The sequence below is a fragment of the Somniosus microcephalus genome, chromosome 21 (assembly GCF_052327205.1).
Source record: "Somniosus microcephalus isolate GS21.2 chromosome 21, FLI_Smic_1.0, whole genome shotgun sequence".
Classification (NCBI taxonomy): domain Eukaryota; kingdom Metazoa; phylum Chordata; class Chondrichthyes; order Squaliformes; family Somniosidae; genus Somniosus; species Somniosus microcephalus.
In genome coordinates, this window is record NC_141007.1 from 23,074,792 (window position 1) to 23,101,813 (window position 27,022).

The window sequence follows — 27,022 nt, forward strand, 5'->3', positions numbered from 1 at the left end:
AGGCTTTGTATCCAGTGTAATCCCAGGGAACATTTACACTTTTCCATCTGAGGACTGTATTCAATTGATGAGGGGAGGACAACAGGAGGGGTACCACAGATCTCAAGTTTGTGTCAGGCAGTAAACAAAGTCTGCACGAACTTCACCAAGCAACTGCGCCAATCTCCCACGAGGTGCTGCAAAAACTAGTAGCTTTATACTCAGCAGACCGGACAGCTGTGGAGAAACCTTCCGTGAGTAGTAGTGATGGCTATGGGGGAGTGCAGCGTATGCAGCTATCCAGAGAACTCTGCTCGATGTAACTATATTTCAACATCATAAGTTGCAGTGTAACGGAAAGTAGCCTACTTTTGTGTCCGCTCAAGAACCTGGCCTAAGACCCATGTGGCAGTCACTTTTGGCAAACTGCTAGGTATTAATACAGTTGGATCACCAAGTTGCTTAGCATTTTAGAAACCTTTTGCCACCTTTGGGCTAACCTATCACCTATTGACCTATGGATCGTCCTTAATAGGAGCACGTAGTAATGAAGGCTACATCAATACCCGATTATACTACAACAACAACTGGCATTTATATAGCACCTTTAACATAGCAAAACGTCCCAAGGCGCTTCACAGGAGCTATGACTTGTTTTGGTAGAACTGGTGCACAGATGGTGACAGTATTGCTCTGTAGGGCTGCCAACCTCCCACAAGCAAGATCTAGAATCATGTCATTTTAAAATCATTTCTCAAGGAGAGAAAACTCTGTTGGCTACAGATTTCCATCAACCATCTGCCGATGATTCCCTTTTCACCCATTTATAAAACATCACTGGTCCAATTAAACCCCCTACCATGCCCTGGAGTCACCATCGATTAGTGACTATACACCATGAAGATTGACAGGAAGAATATCATGAGACCCTCTTAGGCTTTCCTATGTAGTTGATAATGGCCCTCATCCAGCTTTATCAGCTACTTGGATCTAACACTGACTCCCACAGTCACCTGAAAGCATCGACAAAGGGCCATCTGGCATTCCTGACCACCACGTTATCTGCATCCAAGCAGTCTTTTGCTGAAAGGAATACCAAGCCCAATATATGAGTAGAGAACAGTTGGAAGAGTCTCAAGCAAGAAGTTGCTACCTTGCAACTCTCCATGGCACCTCTGCAGCTACTGACTTACTAAATCACACCCTCTCAACCACCACAATGTCCTTGTTCCCACTAAAATCATTACACTCTCTCACCCAAGTCGTTGCCCCTGGTATACCCCTCATTTCCACTCCCTTAAGTCCAAGGGACGGAGACTTGAACGTCTTTGGCGGACAACTGGCCTAATCATCCATCACCAGATTTGGCTCAATCATATAAAGCACTACCGGGTCCTGTTGTCCATCGCTAAAACTGTCCGCTATTCTAAGGTCATCCAGGACAGCAAAAATAACATCAGGCATCTATCCTCCACCACTAACCGTCTTCTCAAATTCCCGGCTTCCCTGCCTCCTCCTCCCTCACCGCCAACAATAAATGTGAGGAAATAACAACAGAACATGCTGGAAACACTCAGCAGGTCAGGCAGCCTCCGTGGAGAGAGAAAAACAGAGTTAACGTTTCAGGTCGATGACTCTTCGTCAGAACGGTATTTCAGTATTTTGCTATCGACTTCTTTGTTAAAAAGATCGACAACAGTTAACATCCGTTCAACTGCTTCTGCTTTCCATTCCCTCCCTCCCCCTAGCCCACTGGACCTTACTTCCTCTCCGTTTACCCCCTGCCCTAACCCTAAATTTCTTTAATTTCTCTCCTCTCTCCTCTTGTCCTTTCAAAGCTAATCTTGTCAATGAGACCGGCCTCCTCCTCTCTCGACCCTATTCCTACTAAATTGCTGGCAACCCAACTCTCCTTCCTGGCTCCCATGTTGGCGGATATTGTTAACAGTTATCTCTCCTCCGGTATTGTCCCCCTTTCCTTCAAATCTGCCGTCATCACCCCCTCCTCAAAAAAAAAACCCTCGACCCCTCTGTCTTTGCAAACTATCACCCCCCTCTCCAACCTCCCTTTCCTCTCCAAAGTTCTTGAACATGTTATCGCCTCCCAAATCCGTGCCCACCTTTCCCAGAACTCGTTGTTTGAATCTCTCCAATCAGGCTTCCGCCCCTGCCACAGTACCGAAACTGCTCTTACCATCCTAATTGACTGCGACAAAGATAATCGATCCCTTTTCGTCCTTCTGGATCTGTCTGCAGCCTTTGACACGGTTAACCACAAAACTCTGCTCCAACGTGTCTCCTCTGTCATCAAGCTGGATGGGATTGCACTCGCCTGGTTTAATTCCTATCTTTCCAACCGTAACCAGAGAATCACCTACAATGGTTTCTCTTCCCGCTCCCGCATCGTTACCTCTGGTGTCCCCCAAGGATCTATCCTGAGCCCCCTCCTATTTCTCATCTACATACTGCCCCTTAGTGGCATCATCCGGCAACACAATGTAAGTTTTCACATGTACGCTGATGATACCCAGCTCTACCTCTCCTCCACCTCTCTCAAACCCTCCACCGTCTCTATACTATCAGACTGCTTGTCCGATATCCAGCACTGGATGAGTAGAAATTTCCTCCAATTAAATATCAGGAAGACCGAAGCCATTGGGGGAAAATTTTTGCGGGGGGGGGGGGGGGGTCAGTGGGCGCGTTTGGTGGCGGGTCAGCTGGGAAAAAAAATTTTGACAGCAGGTAGGGAACCCGCTGTCAAACCGCCTCCACGCTAGTCTCCCAGATGTCGAGTGTCATAAATCGCAACTTCTACAAGGAAGTACTCCTGAACGACCAGCTGAGGGCCCACGCCCTAGTATTTATACTCCTTGGGCGGCGCCCTCAGCTGGCTGTTCAGTAGTACTTCCTTGTAGAAGTTGCGATTTATGACATCGAGTCTGTCATCGCTGAACAGACCTGACACCAAGCGGTGGGGGAGGCAATTTAGATTTTTCAGAGCTTGTTAACAGGCACTTAAAAATATTTTAAGCTTGCCTTTAGATTTTTAGAGTTCGTCAACAACTTCCCCACTGCTCAGGGATCACATCAGGTAAGGAGATCGGGTGTTGTGTCAGCATGTGATGATTTATTTACTTGACAACTGCAAATGGTCCATAAAAGCTCCCATTTCATAGGTCTTCACTTTCCAAAGTTAGAAGCTGTTGTTTACTGCATTTGCAAGACAGATTGAGCTTTATGCAGCTAGCAAGTGTTTGGAGCAAACTCACTATCCATTGTCACCTCATTGTAACAACCTCTCTCACCATTGACAGATCGCTTCTGTCATCTCAACCTCACCTGCCATCTATTCCATCAGCATCGGTGCCCTTGAAAAAATCTCCTCATAATCCCACCACGATCAGCCTCAACACCAGCAGCACCAGGCACACCAGCAGTACCAACAACAACACCAGCCTTTTCCACAATCAGCTGGTACTGCACAGGACACAGGGCATCAGCACCCGATCACATTGCTGCCCGAGAGGCCAGTGATGGTCTCACCATGGCCAGATTTAGTTCACATGATGCGCCAGGTTGTCACCACCCCACACCAACATCATAAAGCATCCCTACAATGCCCAAGCCAGTCCTTTCACACTCATCGCCATTGTGGAGATACTGTTATGTCTCACCATTCACTGCAACTCACTAAGCCACTTCCAAAGGTGCATACAAATCTGTCCAAGAACGCAAAGTGTTGAAAATAAAGATTTCAATGTTTGACACCAGATTAACAGAAACGTTACATTAAAATTGGCTGTTAGTTATTAGTTGGTATGATTGGACTAGGATGAGGGTGAGTGTGAGGGGTGCCTAGTGAGATGGGGAAGTGATAATGTAGATAGAGAGGGATGGGTGGAGGTGCAAGGTAGGTTGGTGTGAGTAAGGATGTGCAGGAGTAGGGTAGGAAAGGCAGAGTGATGGGGATGTGATGAGTGGCACAGCAGGATGAGGTTGAGTGTGGCTTTGCAGTAGCGTTTCGTGATCTACTGAGATCATTGAAAGGTTTGCGCCACTGCAGCCTGGTCCTCCTGACGACATCCCTGCTTGTGTCCTCCTGTGCGATGTGCAACCAGGCTGTGTTGATCTCCTGGGGAAGTCTCTTACGCCCATGGGAAGAGAAGAGAACCTCCCTGCGTGCTGTGACTCCCTCCATAATCATATGGAGGGAGTTATGGGAAAGCCTGGGTGCAGCCATGCACCTCTGTGCAGTCATTGTCAGTGTTTGCAGCACCTCAATGCTGTAGAACACTGACAGCACAAATGTCAAAATAAATTTGCGCATGGTCCCTTTAAAGAAACCAGCTGATGATGCGTTATCAAGTGACGTCATCAGACCCGCTTCCTTCAATTGGCCGGCAAACGCGCTGGGTGGGCTTAACAAGCCCAATCAGCGTAAAATTCATTTCACAGAGTGGGCAGGAGCAGCAGCAGGGTCGAGACCCGCCACCGACCCCGGCCGCACCGGACCCACCTCGGTAGGCAAAATCGCGGCCATCGTCTTCCGATCATGCCACAAGCTACATTCCCTTTCCACTGATTCGATCTCTCTTCCCGACAACTGTCTAAGGCTGACCAAGTCTGTTTGCAACCTCGGTATCATATTTGATCACGAATTGAGTTTCCTACCTCATATCCGTTCTATTACTAAGACTGCCCATTTCCACCTTCATAATATCGGCCATCTCCACCCTTACCTCAACTTATCTGCTGCTGAAACCCTCATCCAGACCCATCACCTCTGGACTTGACTATTCCAATGCGCTCATGTCCGGCCTCCCTAGTTCTACCCTGCATAATCTTGAGGTCATCCAAAACTCTGCCACCCATTTGCTAACTCGCACCAAGTCCCTTTCGCCCATCACTCCTGTGCTCGCTGACCTACATTGGCTCGTGGTTAAGCAATGTCTCGATTTTAAAATTTTCATCCTTGTTTTCAAATCCCTCCATGGCCTCGCCCCTCCCTATCTCTGTAATCTCCTCCAGCCCCACAACCCCCCGAGATATCCTCTAATTCTGCCCCCTTGAGCATCCCTGATTATAATCGCTCAACCTTTGGTGTCCGTGCCTTCTGTTGCCTTGGCCCTAAACTCTTGAATTCCCTCCCTAAACCTCTCCGCCTCTCTACTTCTCTTTCCTCCTTTATGACTCTCCTTAAAACCTACCTCTTTGACCAAACTTTCGGTCATCTGCCCTAACTTCTCCTTATATGGCTCGGTGTCAAATTTCTTTTTTGATAACACTCCTGTGAAGCGCATTGGTATGTTTTATTATGTTAAAGGCGATATATAAATATAAGTTGTTGTTGTTGCATTGGCATCCTGTTTACCCAGTCAAAAGTTAGAAATTTCCTCCGGGCACAGACCAAGCGGGTCATGTCTGGCACAAAATGCCGACCAAACACCGAGACACTGGCATCAGCACACAGCCGTGGCTTAATGTATGCTGCAAAACTGGCCTCAAAAACAGAACTAACTTGGGGTGATCAGGGAAACCTATCTCCAGAGAGTCTCAGTATGGAAAGCTTCTGTGTCCTCTGTTTATCAGAGGGTCAGATCAGAGACCAATGCAGAGCTGCATGAAACTCAGACAGAGTACAAGGACCAGTGGAAAATAGTCAAATTGGTTAAAAACCTTGGGGTAGATCTTGACTTTGTGCAATATTGGATGCAAACCCTCTACCACCCATTTTATACTATCATACAGTCAAGATCTAACCCATTGAGTCCTTTTCTCTTAAGGATAGAATTAATATGTTATATTTCACTAGAAATACACAAATCCCACTCCAGAGACTTGAGCACAAAATTCTAGGCTGACATTTAGGTGCAGCACTGAGGGACTGCTGCACTGTCAGAGATGCCGTCTTTCAGATGAGACGTTAAACCGAGGCCCCCTCTGCTCTCTCAGGTGGACGTAAAAGATCCCATGGCACTATTTTGAAGAAGAGCAAGGGAGTTCTCCCTGTCCTGGCCAATATTTATCCCTCAATCAACATCACTAAAAAACAGATTATCTGGTCTTTATCACATTGCTGTTTGTGGATCCTTGCTGTGCACAAATTTGCTGCTGTGTTTCCTACATTACAACAGTGACTACACTTCAAAAAGTATTTAATTGGCTGTAAAGCACTTTGGAACATCCGGTGGTCGTGAAAGGTGCTATATAAATCCAAGTCTTTCTTTAGAACTACACAACACCTTAACACTATTGATCTCTTACATTTCCAATTAGATTGCTTCCTTAGTAAAGTTAGTGCAATGTAAATGCTACAATACCAGTCAGTTCACTAGGTGTAGAGTCAGTGGGGTAGATCTTGTCTTGGTGCGATAGTATAAAACAGGTGATAACAAATCGGCAGCCTGTTTTCCACCTCTCCCAAATGGAAATAAAAATTGGAAGAGATGTAAAACGGGCTGCCAATTAGCTATCACCCATCTTACACTATCGCACAAAGTCAAAATCTACCCCAATCAGTCTTGTGCGAGTTAGGAGTCAAGTCTTGTAATCAACACATGTCGCCAGAATTAATTTGGTATTGATTGAATCATGCTGTTATATTCCACTAGATATACACAACACCATACATTCCAACCTAGAATGTTAACAAAGGCTGGCCAGCGCTTTTTTAAAAAGCTACTACAGCCCCAAAATGTTGACAATTCCAAAACTGCCCTGAATACATGTCTATGATGAGGAAAAGAAGGAATTACACTGAAAGTGCAGTGGGATGCGGTCTTAAGTTTTAGGTGTATTGAACATTTCTTCACTCGTATGGGAGTACATGAAAACCTGAGCAGATAAAAGTGTTGCCAGCGCATGACTTATTTTCTAGGAGGGTCTGGGGGCACAACAGCCCCAGAAAATTTAGATTAGGGTTACGGAGCTAAGGTGGGTAAATGGAGTTAAGGTACAGGCCAGCCATGATCTAACTGAATGGCAGAGCAGCTCGAGGGGCTGAATGGCCTCCTCCTGTTCCGATGTTCCTAGGTTCACAAAGGCCAGCTCTCTGAATCCTGCTGTAGTACATACAGATTGACATTGCATTAATTTATGGCTGTGATCCTGGTTGATATGTAGAAAATTTGGATGTCTACATACTGGGAACATGATGAACTGAAGAACTGTTGTGTCGTGCTGTTGGAAGTTTAGGTTTATGCTCTTTCATAATGGATAATGATTTTTTTTTTGTCTTCCACAGATATTGACTCAAGAGGATTGGAACAAGGTCCTCTACAATGGGATGGCCTCCACCTCGCCATTGGCTGCTTTATACTTCATTGCCCTCATGACATTTGGGAACTACGTTCTCTTTAACTTGTTAGTTGCCATTTTGGTGGAAGGATTTCAGACCGAGGTAAAATAATATGTGATAAGTCTTTGAATGATGCATGACAGTTGGTATTGCATGATGCCATGTAGCTTAATGCTGTGTGTGATTCCTAACGTTCACTGGCATTCCCAGCTACCTGATAAATATGCGGCGCACAAGAAAACAAAGATAATGGGGTCCTGTGTCACCCTGAGCAATGACGCAAGAATTGAATCTAAAGGTTCCATGCAGGGACCTGGGAGAGCAAGGCAGTCTTGTCAATCACCACTGAATTTGCTGACATTCAATTTAAAAAAAAAATAAAAGTCATCAGTAACAAATGCATTAAAATGCTTAATTAACATTCTATTAATTCCCACTGCTCAAAATGGGTATGTAAAGTGGCTGTTAAGTCAGTGTATTTATTATTGATTAACTAACACCAGTTCTACTAAGACCATAAAAGTATAAGAACTGATGATTTTAAAAAGTTATTTCCATGATACACTGTGATATACCATCATCTTTTGTGATATACAATGATATACAGCCAAATACCATGATACAGTGTGATATACACTGATACACTGTGAGATACAGTGATGTGCTGTGATATGCTGTCCCACAGTGCTGTCCTGTTTTGAGCTGTGATTCTCCACATTATCTGTTTGCTGTCAATAAAAAAAATAGGTCTGTCAGTAAAAAGAGCCTTGTCTGTCAGCACAGTGGTTAGCAACCCTGCCGCATTCTATCCTGTAATAGGTTAATCTGACATTAAATATGGGGATCTGACAACTTAATCTGATGATCTGAGTTTGTCATTCTGAAGTTTAACATTTGCTGTACTTGTCACTTAAAGGAGAACTATTCGTCAGAATTGCCACATTATTCCAAATGTTATGAAAAGATACCTGTGCATCTAGTCACACCTTTTGATATTCTCCACGTGATTTTTTTTTGTGCTTTAAATCTGCTGTTTGGCGGGTGCCTGGCGGCAGATTTTTGAACAGGATGTCCCCTTCAATGATATCCTCAAGTTCTGCTCCTGTGACATGTATGTGGACAGAGAGCTGAGTGACAGCTTTCAAGCATTAAGCAAGGGAAGGCTATGACATCAGTTGGTACACCATCTAATGCTCCTTTTATAATATCAAAGATTATGCGACAATTCAGATGAATGCACTCTCGCTTTAAGGACATCTGATGGCAGTTTGGACCACGGGCTGAAATTGGGACGTTTATATCTTTGCTGGTTAATGTGGTGTCAGCTTCGCCTGTTACCTATTAAGTGTCTTGATACAGGAAGATGCAAGTTTCTTATGGAATTACTATAGGGTTTGTTGTAAACTGATTGTGAAGTCCATTTCTAAAGTCCTGTGCTTTTTGTCACTGATTGATGGTTAGTCTTCATTACTGTGCCCCAAATCCAGACACGCTGTATTGCGTATTATGACCATTTATTATGGGCCCCTGTAACACCTTCACTTGGAAATTTTTAATTGTGCCACAAAAGAAAAGCCATTATGACCGGGAAAGTGCCAAGTCTAATCCACAGTCTGGGCTGAGCTAGTTGATCTTACCCGGGCTAGGGGAAGCCGAGCTTCAGTTGTCAGTACTCTTGGGATAGGGGGCTGGGGGAATCAGCCAAGGTCCCTGATCCTTGCTCGCTATCCAGTGAATCCCAGCTGGCAGGTACACGCGTGGACGCCACATAAGAACCAGATTGTGTGTTGACGCTACTGTGTCAGTCAGTGAGTTGGAAGTGGGGCGGGACTTACGGCACAGCAAACAGAGTCTATTTTGCAGCAAACAGAGTCTATTTAACAGAGTCTCTATGCACTTCAGCAAACAGGACTCATGTCCGAAACTACAGCAGTGCATCCTGATAAAAGCAGGGTGACTTCTCCAGCAAAATGCGATGAGTGGAGGATAGCTACATAATACAAATTATGCGCGTAAAACCAATCCCAGTCACTTACAGCAGCGCAGTCTCCAGGTGTGATTGATGGGGGGAATAGCCCAATCATCTCCATTCCTGCCGAGACTTGTTGTGTCCCTATATGCAGCCCATCAGAACAGGGTCACTCCCCAGCTGTGAGATCGAATAGACGGCTGTCTAGGCGCCTGGGGAAGACCACCACCTCCAAGTTCCCCTCCAAGTCACACACACCATCCTGACTTGGAAATATATCAGCCGATCCTTCATCGTCGCTGGGTCAAAATCCTGGAACTCCCTCCCTAACAGCACTGTGGGAGCACCTTCACCGCACGGACTGCAGCGGTTCAAAAAGGTGGCTCACCACCACCTTCTCGAGGGCAACTAGGGGATGGACAATAAATGCCGGCCTCGCCAGCGACACCCACAGCCCATAAAAAAAAACCTCACACTGCTCGGCTGAGATCTCGGGAGCTGTGGGGCCTTACCCAGAGTCAGCCACTCGAGGAGAGAAAATGATCAAAACAAACCTTTGATGTCAAATAGAGATTTGCTTTAATCTGTAAGAATGGTTCAGTGATGCTGAGAGAGAGATTGGATATAGCTTTGCTTCTGAGATTTACTGCCATTGAAGGGCTGAGCTCGTCCCTCAGCAATCCTGAACACCATAAAACAGGTTACAAATGAGCGCACAGTCCTTTATGATGCGCGACAAATGGTTTTTTAATGTTGATCCCTGTTAAATAGCTGGAGTTCCCTCTGCTTTCAAAATAAAGTGATGGGTGGTGGTGATGCCACATCTTTTTCGGATGTGAGCATGATTTGGTGGCACTTTAGTGGAGAGTAACCAGAACAGACTCTTGGGGTATGACTGCAACCTGCTATATTAGAGCACATCAATCTCCAAGTACTTCACATTATCAGGCAACTTTTGACTGAACTATTTGTTTTAGATGATTATTATTTTTTTGTCTTCAGACTCAGGCTGGGTATGTTGGTTTCGGATGGTTGGGAGTGGTGTTAAGGTCAGACTGTGGACATCTTTCAGTGGTTCTGCTCTCTCACCCTAGTACCTCTCTAGAGCAGCAACCTCAGTGCAGGAGGGCTTTAGAGAAGGAGTATTGTCCAAAAATGTAGGACATCAGCTATACTGTTGCCTTTGCCACCCAGTTTTTTCACATTCTCTTATTCCTACCATGGTCGGCGACAATACCAGTTAGACAGGATGAATTTTGGAAGGAAAAATGACGAGAGGCTGGATAAGCTAAATGGCACAATTTTAAAGAAGGTGCAGGAAAAGAGAGCCCTGGGGCTTCACATACACAAATCTTTGAAGGTGGTAGGACAAGTTGAGAAGGCTCTTATAAAAGCAAAGGAGATCCTTGGCATTATAAATAGTGGGACAGAGTACAAAAGCAAGTAAGTTTTGCTAAAACTTTATAAATCACTGGTTAGACTTCAGCTAGAATATTGTGTCCAATTCTGGGCACCACACTTTAGGAAGGGCGTCGCGTCAAGACCTTGGAGAGGGTGCAGATGAGATGTACCAGAATGGTAACAGGGACGAGGGGTTTCAGTTATGTGTAGAGGCTAAAGAAGCTGGGGTTGTTCTCCTTCGAGCAGTGAAGGTTAAGGGGAGATTTAATAGAGGTGTTCAGAATTATGAGAGGTTTTGATAGAGTAGATAGGGAGAAACTGTTTCCACTGGCAGGAGAGTCGGTAACCGGAGGACACAGATTTAAAATAATTAGCAAAAATATTCTGGGGGGAGATGAGGAGAGTTTTTTTTACTCAGCGAGTTGTTATGATCTGGAATGCACTGTCTGAAAGGATGATGGAAGCAGATTCAATAGTAACTTTCAAAAGGGAATTGGATATATACAGGAAACTTTCTGGTATCCGGCACTGATGGGACCGAGCTGGTGCCGTACCATCAAAACTGCCGTAGAAACCAGCGCTAATGTTAAAACATACGGAGCTTTTGAGCTCCGTGTGAATCAACAAACCCTGTTGCTTAGCAACAGCTTCAAAACAGTCGGCCGCAGCTTAAAAGCGTCTCTGTAGCTAAGCAACAGCTTCAGCTAGACCTTGCAGAGCCTGACTGGGAAAAGAAAAGCAACGAGAAGTAAAAAAACTTATAGGAAACGGCTCCTGAATTTTGCCGGTAGATAGAGCTTTCCGGACATTTAACCTCCGGTTAAATGAAAGTTTCCTGTACTTGAAGGGGAAAAAATTGCAGGGCTATGGGGAAAGAGCAGGGGAGTGGAACTAATTGGATAGCTCTTTCAAAGAGCTGGCACAGGCATGATGGGCCAAATGGCCGCCTTCTGTGCTGTATGATTCTATGAGTTTAAGCTGGTTTAATACCCACCATGGTCACCTGATTCAAGTCCTTAGTCATCTCTCTTCTGCAGCCAGGCAGCCGAACCCTATCTTTTGGTACATCAACACCACTGTAGCTTTTTAACCAATGTCCCTCAAGAAACATCCCTGCTCTCCTCAGGCTAAGAAAATGGCCGTTGCAAAGCACTGGCTGGACACTGGCTTATTCTAAAGTTGCTGCAATTGCTGCCAGTGAAAGAAATGATTTCTTAGCGGATTAACTACCTTTTGCCGCCCCCCCCCCCCCCCACAACCCTGATGACTCATTGAGTTAGGGTATCACCTGGCCGTTTTGAGATCTGTATGTGGGAGGAGTGGGCACATGCCCAAAAGTAAGTGTTTACTCCTCCCGTGTTGGTGGTTTTGTTGACATGGCTTTCTGTACAAGAGAAAATTCTCTCCCATTTACTTAAGCCCTGGTTCCTGGTTAGGGCAACCCTGAGAGTAGGAGTTGGCGAACTTTCCACGGTGTCAGTGTTGTCCATTCTCAATGTTGTTGCAAGAGGGAGGTGTTCCACTTTGTTTGGAAAGCAAATCTCTTGCTTCCTTTTGGCTTATCCCACTTCAGTCACGCCTGACATTCAAACTTGGGCAAAAGTCACCAGTTCTTGACTGGGCCTCTACACGGACCACTTCATGTTGGTTCCTTCCCGGGGAGAGGGTAAATCTGCGAGGCGGGATGGGTGGTGGGTGATGGGGGGACATGACCCACCCTGCATAGCGGGACCTCTGTTGGCTGACATGGAGTAGTTGTAAAACCTTCAGTGGTGAGAATTATGATGTAGAACGTACCATCTTCCTGGCTGAAGGAATGCGGCAGGAGCACTGAAAGTCAAAATAGAAAAGGAGGTACATAACCTGCCAGCCACCCCAACACCAACAAAAAAAACTACATTTTAAATATTTCATTAATCATAGTTACTGAATTCCAGCCTGTAGAAGTAACCAAACTGTACAATTTGCTTTCTGTGCCACCTATTTTTAATTTGAAAATAGGCAAATGGATAATAAAATTGATGTGGTCTAATTAACAATAATAGAGCAGGATAACAGCAATGTAGAGTGGTAGATACATGGGAGTGATCAAAGGCTTATAACCTACTTAAGGCATTCCAATGCAAACATGTATGAAACTAATGGAGCCAGATGGTTCAGAGCCTGAACCCCAGGACTGAGTAACAGCCTTGACGTCACTACCTGGTATCTGTTACTTTTTTTCAATTAACATGTACTGTTTTGATCCTACAAAAGAGGTTTAATTTTGTTTCTGATGTGTTGAATTGGTGGTGGCCATCAGTCCATCAATGCACAGTGTACTCCAGGTCATTGAAGTGAAATGCTGTCCATCCAGGGAATCAGTGGTTTCTGAAGTCATAGCTGCAGGTTTGCTCGAAAAGTAATCTGGAGTTGACTAGCATTCCCAGCATGTATTATATCAAGCATAATCGATAACATGCTTTCTCTTGGCAAGAACCATTTTATTCTACACCTGAAGTCTTTCCTTCCCCATCCTTCACAACCCACTGCTACATATACACGTGAAATATTTGTTCTCTAACAGTGGTGCAGTATTTCTGTGACCACAGTTACTGGTTACTGTTAATGCCAAGATCAACCTAAATGAGCTTTCCAAATCTCAGAAGGCTGCTTGCTTCTTGGTAGCAAGCGAGGGTCTAGCTGATTGGCTTTGCCTGAATGAAAGTCTCCAATGGCAGTCACTATTTTACTTGCATTGAGATGAAGCTACAACCAACAAAACAGTGATTGCGTTGTAGAGCTTTAGGATTCTTCCAGTACTACAGATTGATATCTGTATCTCCGCAAAGTTATATTGTACTTGTCTTATCAATGTTGTCAAACATTGACGAGCAGATGTTCAGCTATCCCAAAAAAAACTATAATTTCACACAAAGTATTTATTCAGGTCTACAGTAAGATGGTTCTTGATGGCGTGCTGGGAACCTGTGTGTATCTGAAGTGATCGTGACAATGTAGTGCTGGATCACGTACCTTGTCCAACCCATTTCCATTCTTCATTGAGAGTTCTTCACTTGAGAAAATTGACAGTTATGCTATATTTATCCCACCATCCAGCCCGCCAGTGATTTACAGTATATAAACACCTTTTGTTATTTTTAGTGCATGGCTCTGCTAACAATGGTGGTTGCTAGGTAGCAGCAATAGACTGGAAAGGAGACAGCTCTATAAAACACGCTTTGGCTGCTGCATGATGTTTGGGGGAGAATCCTTTGCCTGATGGATGCACAGGCCTTATGTGGAATACAGTTGTTTTCTTCCCTTTATCCTGCTTTCAGCCTCGAACCGCTGCTCTTTCTGCCCGAGAGTTTGGTACTTATTGGTGGCTTTGCTGCTTTGACATAAGGTGTCATGTGCTGGTGCGTGAAGTGACTGGCTGTTAGTGTGTTATCACAGGGTAAATTAAAGTCACTTGACTTATACACAGTGCGAGGTGCTTTGGATGTCCGCTAGAAAGTTAATCATTAACTGTTGACAACACTACGCCTTGGGCATAAGTGTCAACTTGTCAGAAATATGCCATGTTGTCCAATAATCTCTGGTGAAGAAGAGCCATTTGTTTTGTTTCTGTCATCCCATACATTACTTCATGCCTGTACCCGCCCCTATCTCTTCTTAAAAGATATTTTCCGCACTGCCCCTGCTGTACCCTATACCACACCTTCTTTCACTGTATCGCCCGCCATCCCCTGTGTTTGTCAAGCTTTGTTCCTTGTTATGTTAAAGGTTCTGTAAAGTGCAAGTTCTCATTGTTGGTATTACTGGCAGCACCTCTCTGTAATAGATTTTCCTTTCTCTCTTTCTCCCTCCCACTCTCTCCTTCCTATAACACCATCTTCATTCGGCTTGCTTGCTGTAAGATTTCGACACGCAGTTGAAACATTGTGATTTGCCTCCGGACAGCAGACATCTCTCCCATAACCAGCTCCATCCTAACAGTACCCTGTATTATTGTCCACAGCCTTCAGTGACCAATCCAGTAGTATGCGTATTAATCCCTACCTCAGAAACACATATGTATTTGATGCTGAGACATGAATTATTAACATTCACTGTTATTCAGGAGTGCCTATTCTTCCCCCATTTTAATTGGGTTATCGATTTCCCCAAATCTCCTGTACATGAAGAATAAATCCTTACAGATGCCTATAATACAGTATAGGAGCAGCAAGCCACATTGCAATATAGAGAGATCTGAATTCATTTTCAGATACAGTGGAGCCCTCTAAGGATAATTTTTATTATGGCAACAAGTATTGATACTTTAACTGGTAGTTTATTTTTTTATCAGAGATGCTTTCTGCAGACTGTAACTATTTCTATCTTCAATTGGATGTCACTTGAAACACCTTCACTTACCAGTGTCTTCTTCTGAAACTTTTTTTTCTCTTGAATTTTGCACCCGTTAAGTTGACGGTTAATTATACTTGACAACTGGAACGCTTTGAATTCCGGTCACCCGGTGTCTACAGTTAGATACAGAGTTACGTTCTTACTCTGCTCTGTTCTGACAATGTGCCCTTACCGCAACAGTGTGACTTTTTTTTTTAATCTATCTCTCGCACCGACCATCCTACGACCTCTCTGAGTGAGATTGGTGTCAATTAGCGCCGGATTGATGCCAGTCTAGTGCTGCGGGCTCATGCCCTCTGGGAACTGGGTTGAGCCTGCATAAGCTCATTTCACATAGACAACGGTGTCACTGTAGATTGTGAAGCAAATTCGAGATAGCTAAACTACATCAATACTACAGCAAGTAAGGAGCCCTTGTTGGCACTAATGTATCTCTTATAAAATAATGTCTGCAAGTAAAGAACACATTTATAAAGGGAAGGGGAGATTTTATTTTGTTACACATATTTCACATTGGCTTTGATTTCAAATGAATTTTAGAGGTCTATATCAATCTGGCTTGGAAATCCATGTAGGAGGCGGCCAAAACAAATCATTGCCATTTTGTTCTTGAAAGGAAGCAAATATTAAAATTGTTGCTTATTAGTACCAATTGCTGGCAGTAATAAGACATATAACCTACCTGGGTACATCATTCTTTCAAGTATGATATATCCTATATTATGGATATTGGTTACCCCGATATTGCTGTGTAATGTTTTGTGTGTGTGAACTGCTCCTAACATCAGTGCAAATATTTGAAAAAAAGTAACAATGGTTTTTTTTTAACCTTTTTTTTTCTCTTCTTCATTTAACTGTGTTTTTTTTTTCTCAAAGTGTCTGAAATATTTAAGTTGAGCTTATTTCAGTCCCCTCAATGTCGACACCGTCTTTGTTTCACTTCAGGAGGTCCCGAAGCGGGAGGATGCGAGTGGGCAGTTAAGCTGTATTCAGCTGCCTGTCGACTCGTCTGGGGTACGTAACTGTTCACCGTGAATTCACAGCGGAGACACTTCTACTATAAAACAGCGGGGGCGGGGGGAGAAGAAAAGCGTGGCAGCCTTGCGGGCTGCTTTTATAACAAGCAATTGTGTTTGTCCGCTTATTGATTTTTTTCCCCCTCATATACAGTCCCTTAACTTGATCTGATGAAAGCTTAGTCATTTTACCTGACTGTGGAGCCAGTCTAGGATTGACTTCCTTTCTCGATTGGAGACGGTTCCCTTTGCAAAGTTTTTTTCAAGGATTTGTTTTCCCGACAGACTGAAAGGGCCCATGCCAAATAAATATTTCTCTTTTGCTAGTTGGATTTTCATGATTCTGAATTTGATTTGAATGTGCAACCAAAATATATACATCAACAGATCAGTAACAATGACACAAAGATGTCATTTTATCTGTTTTTTAAAGCAGTGTTTCAGTCCTCACCGTGATGGCCACCTGAATGGTAAAAACCATTAGAAATGGTTAGTCTGTTGTTTTGTTACCTTGAGCACTCAAAATATAGAGAAGGATGCCGTGGTGTAGTGGGTTAAATTGTGAGGACAGGTTGCATAAACTTGACTTGTATTCCCTTTGAGTTTAGAAGATTGAGCTGATCAAGGTGTTTAAAATGTTAAAAGAATTCGATAGGGTAGATACAGAGAAACTATTTCCTCTGGTGGGGGAATCCAAAACGAGGCAACATAATCTTAAAATTAGAGCCAGGCCGTTCAGGAGGGAAATCAGGAAAAACATTTTCAGACATAGGGTAGTAGAAATCTGGAATTCTCTCTCCCAAAAGGCTGTTGATGCCGGGACAATTGGAGCTTTCAAGATTGAGATTAATAGTTTTTTGTTGGGTAAGGGCATCGAGGGATATGGAGCTAAGGCGGGAAAATGGAATTGAGGTACAGATCAGCCATGATCTAATTGAATGGCGGAGCAGGCCGAGGGGCTGAATGGCCTACTCCTATTCCTATGTTCCTGTAAAGGAGCCCTACCCTATGGTACTTGTAATTCTTTGTAGATATATTTGGTGACATAAAACAAGGTTGAACGCAACTACAAAGCAAAGAGCATAGAAAGACAAATTGTACCAGATTTCCCACAGTCTAAAACATGCTCCATTTGCCCTGGTTCAAAATTAGATGCATGGTAAAGTGCCCTCTACTCTGACTCGATAATATACCCTACTACATCAATGTGACATTTTCCATCTCTCACACCAGTCACCCTATGGCCTCTCTGAGTGAGATTGTGTCAATTAGTGCCAAATTAATGTCAGTTTAATATTGTGGACCTGTGCCCACTGAGAATTTGATTGTGCCTTCACACACACTCATTTCCCATAGTCAACTCTCCTTTTGAACTTCAGTACAGAACGGGACATAGTTCAGGTTACCAATACTGTCTGACAGAGAGCACCATACATTAGGAGGGTTATGTTGAGTTTTGTTACTTATACACTGTACAGGGATTTTGGTACAGAATGTTGAACTGTAGGTGCAGCATCTCTTGTATTACTGACACGAAGATGGAGCCCTGACTTGAGCACTAACAACTCCTATGGTGCTGTTCTGGCCATTGTTTTGTGGAGGACTCACAGCGCAGTCACGTCTCTTTGATGTTAGAGAGAATGGATCCTGGCATGGGATAGGTCCTCCTCAGCAGGCACACTGTGTAGCTTTGGATTACATTGAATCTTACTTCCCCTCCAGACTGCCAGACAAGCAATAAAATATTCCACCACTTGGCAGGAGTAGGTTTCATGGAACACTGTTGACCGTGATGAGTCACATTCCTGCTCTCATTCCAGATTATCCAGCCATCTGTGGCCTTGATGTCTTGGGTAGATGAGATGTGAAAACCAAGCCAAGGAGTTGATCATTGGTAACTGAAGAGAATTTATAGTTCATATCTATATATATATATATATATATATAGATATGTACAGTTTTTAAAATTATTAAGGGATTCAATAGGATAGACATAGAGATGTTTCTACTTGCAGGGGAGTCCAAAACTAGATATCATAAATGTAAGATAGTCACTAATAAATCCAGTAAGGAATTCAGGAGAAACTTCTTTGCCCAGAGAGTGGTGGAAATGCGGAACTCGCTACCACAGGGAGTGGTTGAGGCAAATAGCGTAGATGCATTTAAGGGGAAGCTAGATAAGTACAGGAGGGAGAAAGGAATAGAAGGATGTTCAAATAGGATTAGATGAAGTAGGGTGGGATGAGGCTAGTGTGGAGCATGAACACCGGCATAGACCAGTTGGGCCGAATGGCCTGTTTCTGTGCTGTAAATTCTATGTAATTCTATGTAATATAAAGTGACAACATTGTGGCCAATCTTTCTCGAAAGATTGTTGACTTAATCTCAGTGCCAAAAGTAACACTTTGTTTTTCCCTCCTCTGTCACCTTCTGTCTATCTCTGCCTGCAGTGATTCAGTTGGCCCTTGCCTCTAAGAATTAGGCAGAGTCAGCATGGTTTTATGAAAGGGAAATCGTCTTCAGCCCCCAACACATACTCAGTACTTTTGCCATTTATTCCAGCCCCTTCCCCAGCAATTGTCTCAGGCTGAACCAGACTATATGCAGTTTCAGCATCTTATTCCATCATGAGCTGAACTTCCGACCCCATGTACACCCCTTTACAAAGATTACCTACTTCCACCTCTGTAACATCGCCCGTCCCCGCCCCACCGCAGCCAGTCTGCTACCAAAACCCTTATCCATGCTTTTGTTAGGGGAAGAGCATAACTAGAGGCCATCAACATAAGATAGTCACCAAGAAATCAAATAGGGAATTCAGAAGAAACTTCTTTGCCTAGAAAGTGGTGAGAATGTGGAACTCGCTACCATAGGGCGAAAAGTATAGATTCATTTAAGGGGTGGTTAGATAAGCATATGAGGGAGAAGGGAATAGAGGGTTATGCTGATGGAGTTAGATGAGGAAAGACTGGAGGAGACTCGAGTGGAGCATAAACACCGGCATGGACTGGTTGGGACAAATGGCCTGTTTCTGTGCCGTATATCCTATGTAATCCTATGTTACCTCCAGTCTCGACTATTCCAATGATCTCTTGGCCACCTCCCATCCTCCACCCTCCATAAACTTCAGCTTAACCAAAAGTCTTATGCCCATATTCTATCCCGCAACAAGTTCCACTCAGCCATCACCCCTGCCCTCACTGACCTACACAGTGTAAGATTTGGATCACAGGTCACACACAGAATGCCCAAAGGGTCTTAGGAGTTGTAAGGCATTTTATTCAGGAGCGGCAGTTTAAGTTAAGTACAACACGCAATCAAGATAGACATACGACCGTGACAAGCAGCTAGTATCGGTCCCGATCGGACAAACGGCGAACAGCTCTTCCCTTCCCTTCACCGTCTGTGCTAAAAGCTCTTTAGTTATCTCTTTTACTCTCTTTTTAGGGGTGGGCCTAGGGTAGATTATCAAAGATACAGTCAACAACCTTTCTAGCACAAAAACAGCAGACAGCAAGTCTGGAAACAAGGTCACTGCCATGGTGCAGAATGTTGTAACACCCGCAGGGAACCGAGAACATCAACAAATTCTAAGCATCTATCCAATTATTCTAACACCAGTCTGAAGAGAATTTTTTGTCTCAAGTTATTTCTTCCAATTCACGATTTCTTACAATAGGCTCGGGGTTCCCTAACGCCCCAAATTTAAAATTCTGAACCTCATATTTGAATCCCTCCATGGCCTCGCCGCTCCCTATCGCCGTAACCTCCTCCAGCCATACAACCCGCTCCCCCCACCAAGAACTCTCTGTTCCTCTGGCCCTGGACTGTTGTGCATTACCCTCTCCCTTTGTCCACCATTGGCGGTCGTGCCTTCAGCCACCTAAGCCCCACACTCTGGAATTCCCTCTCAAACCCCTCTGCCTCTCCATCTTCTTCTCCTCCTTTAAGATCCTCCTTAAAGCCCACCACTTTGGCCAAGCTTTTAGTCACCCCTCCTAATATCGCCTTCTTTGAGTCAGCCCCCATTTTTGTCTGATTGCACCTCTGTGAAGTGCCTTGGGGCATTTTTCTGCAATAAAGGTGCTTTTTTTTATTCATTCATGGGATGTGACTGTCGCTGGCAAGGCCAGCATTTATTGCCCATCCTTAAAATGCGAATTGTTGTTGAGATATTCAAATTAATAAGGCACAGGGATATTGATTTGATATTGAAAAGCAGAACAATGGGACATAGAGCATAAGCTGAAAGGAGGTAGATTTGGGTGAGACATAAGAAAGCATTACTTCTCTGACGGTGGTCTGTTTTTAGAATAGCTTATCAAGGGAGGTTGTAGGGGCCAACCTAGGTTCAAGGTCAAAATGGACAAGGCATCATCAGTTAAACTGCTAGGTCTGTAGGACGGATTAATTGGACCAACAATCCTTTCTGGCCTTCAGATTTTCTATGTTCTTAACCTTTGAAAGTAGATGCTTCACTTCCTTGACCCCTCCACCGCCTCTATGTTGTCAGACTGCTTGTCCGATATCCAGTCGTGGATGAGCCGCAGTGTAGCTGATTGAGTTGCTACAGTTCAGTGGCACCTTTGGCACCTGACCTTGGAGCTTAAATGAAACTTCAGGGAGTCTGAAGCCTGACACTGGATATAGTTTTGATTGTATTTCATTCGTCCTTAGAGTACAGTTATGAGCTGAAAAGTTTGAAGCTTATTTTAGACTTTTATCTCTGATGAGCTCACGACTGAACCTTTTTGCTGCTCGCACTCTTTGGAGATAGGCTTCCCTGTGGTTGCCTTTTCTTTCTCATTTAGGGTAGTATTTGTACTTTTTAATAAATACTACAGGACACAATGACATAACTTAATTAGTGTGAATCCAGGGGAAGTCTGGGTCTGTTTGCTAATCGGTGGGATTCCAATCTGAGACATCTTCCTCTTTGAAACTTCTGATTTACGCTATCACACAACCAGATCTTCCAGTTGGCGTTCCTTTCAAGATAGCAGTATGAAGATAGTCATCACAGTGATGACCGAAATACACGCTGAGAAACATTTTTGCTTTATTCCAATGTGTTAATAGATACATTTTGGCTGCACAGTATGTCCTCCACTCCTACTGATTTACCTGAGAGGTAAAAGAGGAAAAAGTAACTAAGAGATTAGATGGAAGAGAAAGGATTACTTTTTTTCATGCTGTCATAAACTGCCCAGGCTATTTTACAACTGGCTATGAAACAAAACTGATTTTTAAGTGTGCAGATGGCAAGGCAGAGGGAGGGACAGGAACTTCCATACTATACAGCAGTGCTTGGAAAAAAGGTATCAAGAGCAGATTTAGGATTGTACCAAACATTCCCCCAGACCTATCATTGTAGGCCACTTGCTGAGGTATTCTAGCCAGTTTAAGTTCCATAGCAAAGAATATCCCCACCCTGGCCAACAGAATGAGTCTCTGTTACCAAAAGTATTTCATTCTTCTCTTCATGACTTGCTTAAGGTAACAATTATTCTCAAGTTCTACAATTGCCAAAGAACCTGAAGAGATACAGATTGTTTGAACATTTGTTGCAGTCTTGCCTACCAATCACATTCCGGACATTAGTGGTCATTCAGTGGCCTGAGGTCCTCCATAGATCCCAGAAAATACCATAATAGAGGGAAGTACAAAATACTGAGGTCCATCTTTATGTGTTCAGAATAATCATGCTTACCTCAATCATCAAGGTTGACTATATCATTATTGATGTAAGAAAACTCACTAAGCACTTGGTTGAGTATAAAACAAGGCTTTAATCAACTGTTTCACAACCATGAGATTCTAGTTACATCACTAGTTCCTGGTTACAGAAGCGTCCTGGGCAAGCTGGGCCCAAGCCCGAGTATTTATACTCCTTGGACGGCACCACCAGCTGGCCACCCAGTGTTATTTCATGAGTCATTTCTTCATGAATGATACGATTCACACACACACAGAATCACAGAAACCCCACAGTGCAGATAGAGGCCATTTCGGCCCATCGAGCCTGCACCGACACATATCCCACCCGATCCCCGTAACCCCTACACCAACACATATCCCACCCTATCCCCGTAACCCCACGTATTTAATCCCCCTAACACTAAGGGTCAATTTATCATAGCCAATCGACCTAACCCGCACATCTTTGGACTGTGGGAGGAAACCGGAGCACCCGGAGGAAACCCACGCAGACATGGGGAGAATGTGCAAACTCCACACAGACAGTCACCCGAGGCCGGATTCGAACCCGGGTCCCTGGCGCTGTGAGGCAACAGTGCTAACCACTATGCCACCGTGACAATTATTTTAGACATTCTAGTGCAACAGACAGCAATTCAAAGGGACTTAAGAGAAAATTTAGAAACATACAGAGTGCTTTGGAAAAGCCCAAGTCTCTTCAGCAGTGTAGGGAACGGGTTGACGCTCTCCCTCCCCATTCCCAGCCAAATAAAACGTGTGTCCTCTACCCATTGTGCTTTTGTTCTATTTCTTTTCCACCTGAACCACAGCAGGCTTCTGTCAGTGCGAACTCAGCACAGTCTTCTCTGAGCACTCATGTTCTCTATACATCTTCCAAGTCCTTCAGAATGTAAAGGAACAAGCAGTTGTATTACATAAATAGTTCACCTAGCATTAACTAAAATTTTCATTCATAAACTTTTTTTTGCTCAGAAAGTCAAACTGGGACAAGGACCTCAGGTAAATAATGTAGACCTGGTGCATTCCTTGACTGCTTGCCAGCTAAAGTTAGGTGATAGGTTGATGAGGGCTTGTGGGATATTGGCATGTCGCTGCCATGGTGTTGCTGCACTAGTCATAGAGAGACGTTTGGCGCTTTTGGACGGGGGTGGCTGTCTTTTTCTGTTTCGCTACTTTATTCTGTCACAGCTCTTGTTGGGCGATGAGAGCCTGAAGTCCTACATCTCTTTGCTTGCTGCCACGTTTGGATCACGAAAGACCAGAGGTCACAATCTCCCCAATGTCTTTTAAAATGTAATCGGTGATGCAACAATTATTACAACAAGCCGTTAGCAGCCTATGCTATTTTATTGTTTGTAAAAAAGTTAGTTTGGTTGGCCGAGATCCATGTAGGAAGTGGGTCAGCAGTCTAAGGTACTAGTCGGAATTCACAATGAACCCCCAAGCTTAGATCCAGCCCTATACAAAGTACTCTATAGGGTGACAAATGAAGATTTATTTGCAAGATAAACTAAAGCAGTACATACCACATAAATAAACCTAATCCATGGTGGCTGCAATGTTTGTTGGTTATATCACATGATATCGCAAACTGAAAACACAAAGTAGTTGAATTTGGTTATTTTGGCCCAGGTCCGTTGACATTTTGGATTCATTGGTGCATGTCCCTTACAAGTAATGGTGAGTACGCAGAGGGGCACACTTCCTGTTCATGTTCAATGGCATTATCTACATCCTGTCATTGTAAAGATTTGGCCCTGATCAGTCTCAAACATAGATGTTTAGTTTAAAAAACATTTTTTTCCGATTATACATATTTTCCACATATTTGACTTTTAATGATCTAACTAATGATTTGGTTACCAAGTAATCTAGAGGGGGCGAGGTCCACCAGTGGTGAGTTTGGGAGTCGAGGAGATGCAGTGGTGGGAGAGCTCAGTGCCCTTTTAAACCTAGCATTCTGACGCGAGCGCTCCCATGTACAATTCCAGAACTTCAATCAATAAAAGTATAGAAAAAAATATAATGTAGAAGATATTTACTATACCAAGGTGTCTTTGTTTAGCTTTACAACATGATAGGATACAAGGTACCTTGCACACCATGAGTGCTCATTGGAAAAATAGCACGAAGCCAACCCACCATTGATGTGTCTTTAGTCTGAAAGTACCTCACCACATGTGAGGGTTTGGAAAATCTGTCCTTTGGTATATAATGAGTGCAGGTGAATCTCGGAGCAGATCAATGCTTCTCCAAGCTTTAATTTTCTGATTTGAACAGCTTGGATTCCTTCTATAGGGTTTACCCTCCATTACTTACTTAGATGTAAGGCTGAAGCCAACCATTTTTAAAGGCATCATCCAGGCCCTCACAAGCAGCTGTCCATTACCATTTTGAACATATGGGGCTGGATTTTGATTGAGGAGTCGGGTTGGAGACGGGACTACAACTTTCGGGGTTGTAGTCCCGCCTCCATTGAGATGCGGCCAATCCACGCGATTTTCACTTGATTGACCTTGTTGAGCCCGCCCAGCGGGCTCAGCAGGCCAATTAAAGGTCACCCGGCAACAGGTGACATCACAGACTGAAATTTCATCTGTCAAGAGATTTTGACAGATGAAATATCAGCATTTCACAGCTGTTTGAAGCTGTCAAACACTGACAGTCTTACTTCAAACCCGAGTCCTCCTCCACAGACTCAGTTAGAAATCTCTCCTGCGCAGAAAGCTGAAGGCTGTCACTTTTGACAGATCGCGGCCATTCTGCTTTCTGTGCCGGTGAGATGACGGACTCCCGGGACCTAAAGGAAGGAAGGCTGTAAAGGTAAGAAAAGGTAATTTACACTTCTTTAATCACTTTAGACACACCAAACACACTTACCTTTGCACTCATGCACACATCACTCACCTGAACACTGACATCTCGACCCCTCCAAGTCCTTCAACCCGACGGCCCGACTCCTCTAACTTGGCGTGGTTTGGAGCCGTCGGGAATCCCACACTTCAACCTTAAAAATAGGGATTAGGCTATAAACTGCCTGTTAACTACCTGTTAATTGGCACTAATCCCTTCCCGCCTTGGGTAGGCGGGTCCCAGTGCGGGGCAAATACCCGCCTCCTTTGAAACTGGCATGGAGGCGGGTTGGGGGCGGGATGGGGTCGGGACCCCCGATTTCGGGATTTTAACCCCCCGCACGCCTCTAATCCCGACTCCACGGCACAATGAAAATCCTGCCCATAGTGTCAGCCGTGCCTCAGTGGGCAGCACCCTCACCTCTGAGTCAGAAGGTTGTGGGTTCAAGTCCCACTCCAGAGACTTGAGCACAAAAATCTAGGCTGACACTCCAGTGCAGTGCTGAGGGAGTGCTGCACTGTTGGAGGTGTTGGACAAGATGTTAAACCTCTCAGGTGGACATAAAAGATCCCATGGCACTATTTCGAAAAAGAGCAGGGCGATTATCCATGGTGTCCTGGTCAATATTTATCTCTCAACCAACATCTCTAAAACAGTTTAACAGATCATTACCACATTGCTGTTTGTGGGACCTTGCTGTGCGCAAATTGGCTGCCGCGTTTCCTACATTACAACAGTGACTACACTTCAATAGTACTGTAAAGCGCTCTGGGATGTTCCTTCTTTATTGAACAGGGATATAACTTGCAACAATGAATTCACGCTTCTCAGCTCAATTCTGTTATTGTTTTATGTTTTCTGAGGCGAGGGAGGTTGCAGTAAATGTAAACTCCAAATGCCGCAATGGTTCTGAAGCTTGCTCCACTCTGCTGTGGTTGTAGGCTGAGTGGCTCGGTCTCCAACCTGCCTTCTTTATGGATGATGAGTTCACACAGGCTACTGGCTGGGAAGTCCTGTGGTGACATACCACATGGGAGGAAAGCTGCCACCTCTTCCATTTTGCCATGAGGTGGCTGTGCAAGGACAAGCATCTGCTGGAAGATGCATTAAATTGTGCAGCCAGGAGAAGGGAAGGTTATTAAAATGGAGTGGTGCAAGTATTGCATGTGAGCAGCTGGGCGGTGAGATGAAAGGAAGGTGGCGTAGCACCAGAAGAGAGAGGAGGGAAGAACTGTCAACATCCAACTGGCCCTGGTCAAGTGAGGTCTCTTGCTGAGTGATCACAGAATGGCACTGTTAGGAGGTCGTGTCACACCCACTAGTGTCAGCATGCTTGGCTCAGGAACATCTAAAGAGATGGGTGGAAACAGCAATAATCTTTAAAAGATGAGGAAACAAGCAGACACTAAAACTCATGGTAGTCATTTTTTCAGCCATCAGAAATATGGCTTGAACTTTACTTCAAGAAGATGCAACCCTAGCCTACAATAAACTACACTTCTGGTGCAGATAAAGATTGAGTCAAGAAGCATGTGATAAGCTACAACAGTCAGCAAGGACCAAATGTAAGGAAGAAAGCAGAGAATAAAAAAGCAACGGAGGCGTGATGTATTATACTTTCTGCAAAATGTTTGTTTTTCGACCTGGAATTTTACAAAACTGCCTGCCATGGCTCAGTGGGTCGCACTCTCATACCAACTTGAGTCATGAAGGTTGTGGGTTCAAGTCCCCGCCAAAGACTTGAGCACAAAATCTCAGTGCAGTACTGAGGGAGTGCAGCACTGTCGGAGATGCTGTCTCTCCGATGAGATGTTAAACTGACTGCCCTCCCAGGTGGATGTAAAAGATCCCATGGCACTGTTTCACAAAGAGCAGGAGAGTACTGGCCAGTATTTATCCCTCAACCAACATCACTGAATGAGGCTATTTGGTCATTATCTCATTGCTGTTTGTAGGAGCTTGCTGTGCGCAAATTGGCTGCCGCGTTTCCCACTGTTGCCTCACAGCGCCAGGGACCCGGGTTCGAATCCGGCCTCGGGTGACTGACTGTGTGGAGTTTGCACATTCTCCCCGTGTTTGCGTGGGTTTTCTCCGGGTGCTCCAGTTTCCTCCCACAGTCCAAAGATGTGCAGGTTAGGTTGACTGGCTATGATAAATTGACCCTTAGTGTTAGGGGGATTAAAATATGTGGGGTTACGGGGATAGGGTGGGATATGTGTCGGTGCAGGCTCGATGGGCCGAAATGGCCTCTATCTGCACTGTGGGGTTTCTGTGATTCTGTGATTACAGCAGTGACTACGCTTCAAAAAAGTACTTCATTGGCTTTGAGGTTGTGAAAGGCACTTTATAATTGCAAGTTCTTTATTTTTATAAGTCTGTCTTACCTCCCAGATA

At 44.3% G+C, this 27,022-nt stretch overlaps 1 protein-coding gene across 1 annotated transcript in view; it reads left to right on the forward strand.

Annotated features, from left to right (window-relative positions):
* Nucleotides 1-27,022, forward strand: part of cacna1g (calcium channel, voltage-dependent, T type, alpha 1G subunit) — a 372,735-nt gene that overhangs the window by 154,377 nt on the left and 191,336 nt on the right. Inside the window, exons 12-14 of the mRNA XM_085963330.1 lie at nucleotides 7,223-7,378; nucleotides 15,987-16,055; nucleotides 22,748-22,774. Of these exons, the coding sequence (XP_085819456.1) occupies nucleotides 7,223-7,378; nucleotides 15,987-16,055; nucleotides 22,748-22,774 (252 nt within the window). The remainder of the gene's footprint in view (nucleotides 1-7,222; nucleotides 7,379-15,986; nucleotides 16,056-22,747; nucleotides 22,775-27,022) is intronic.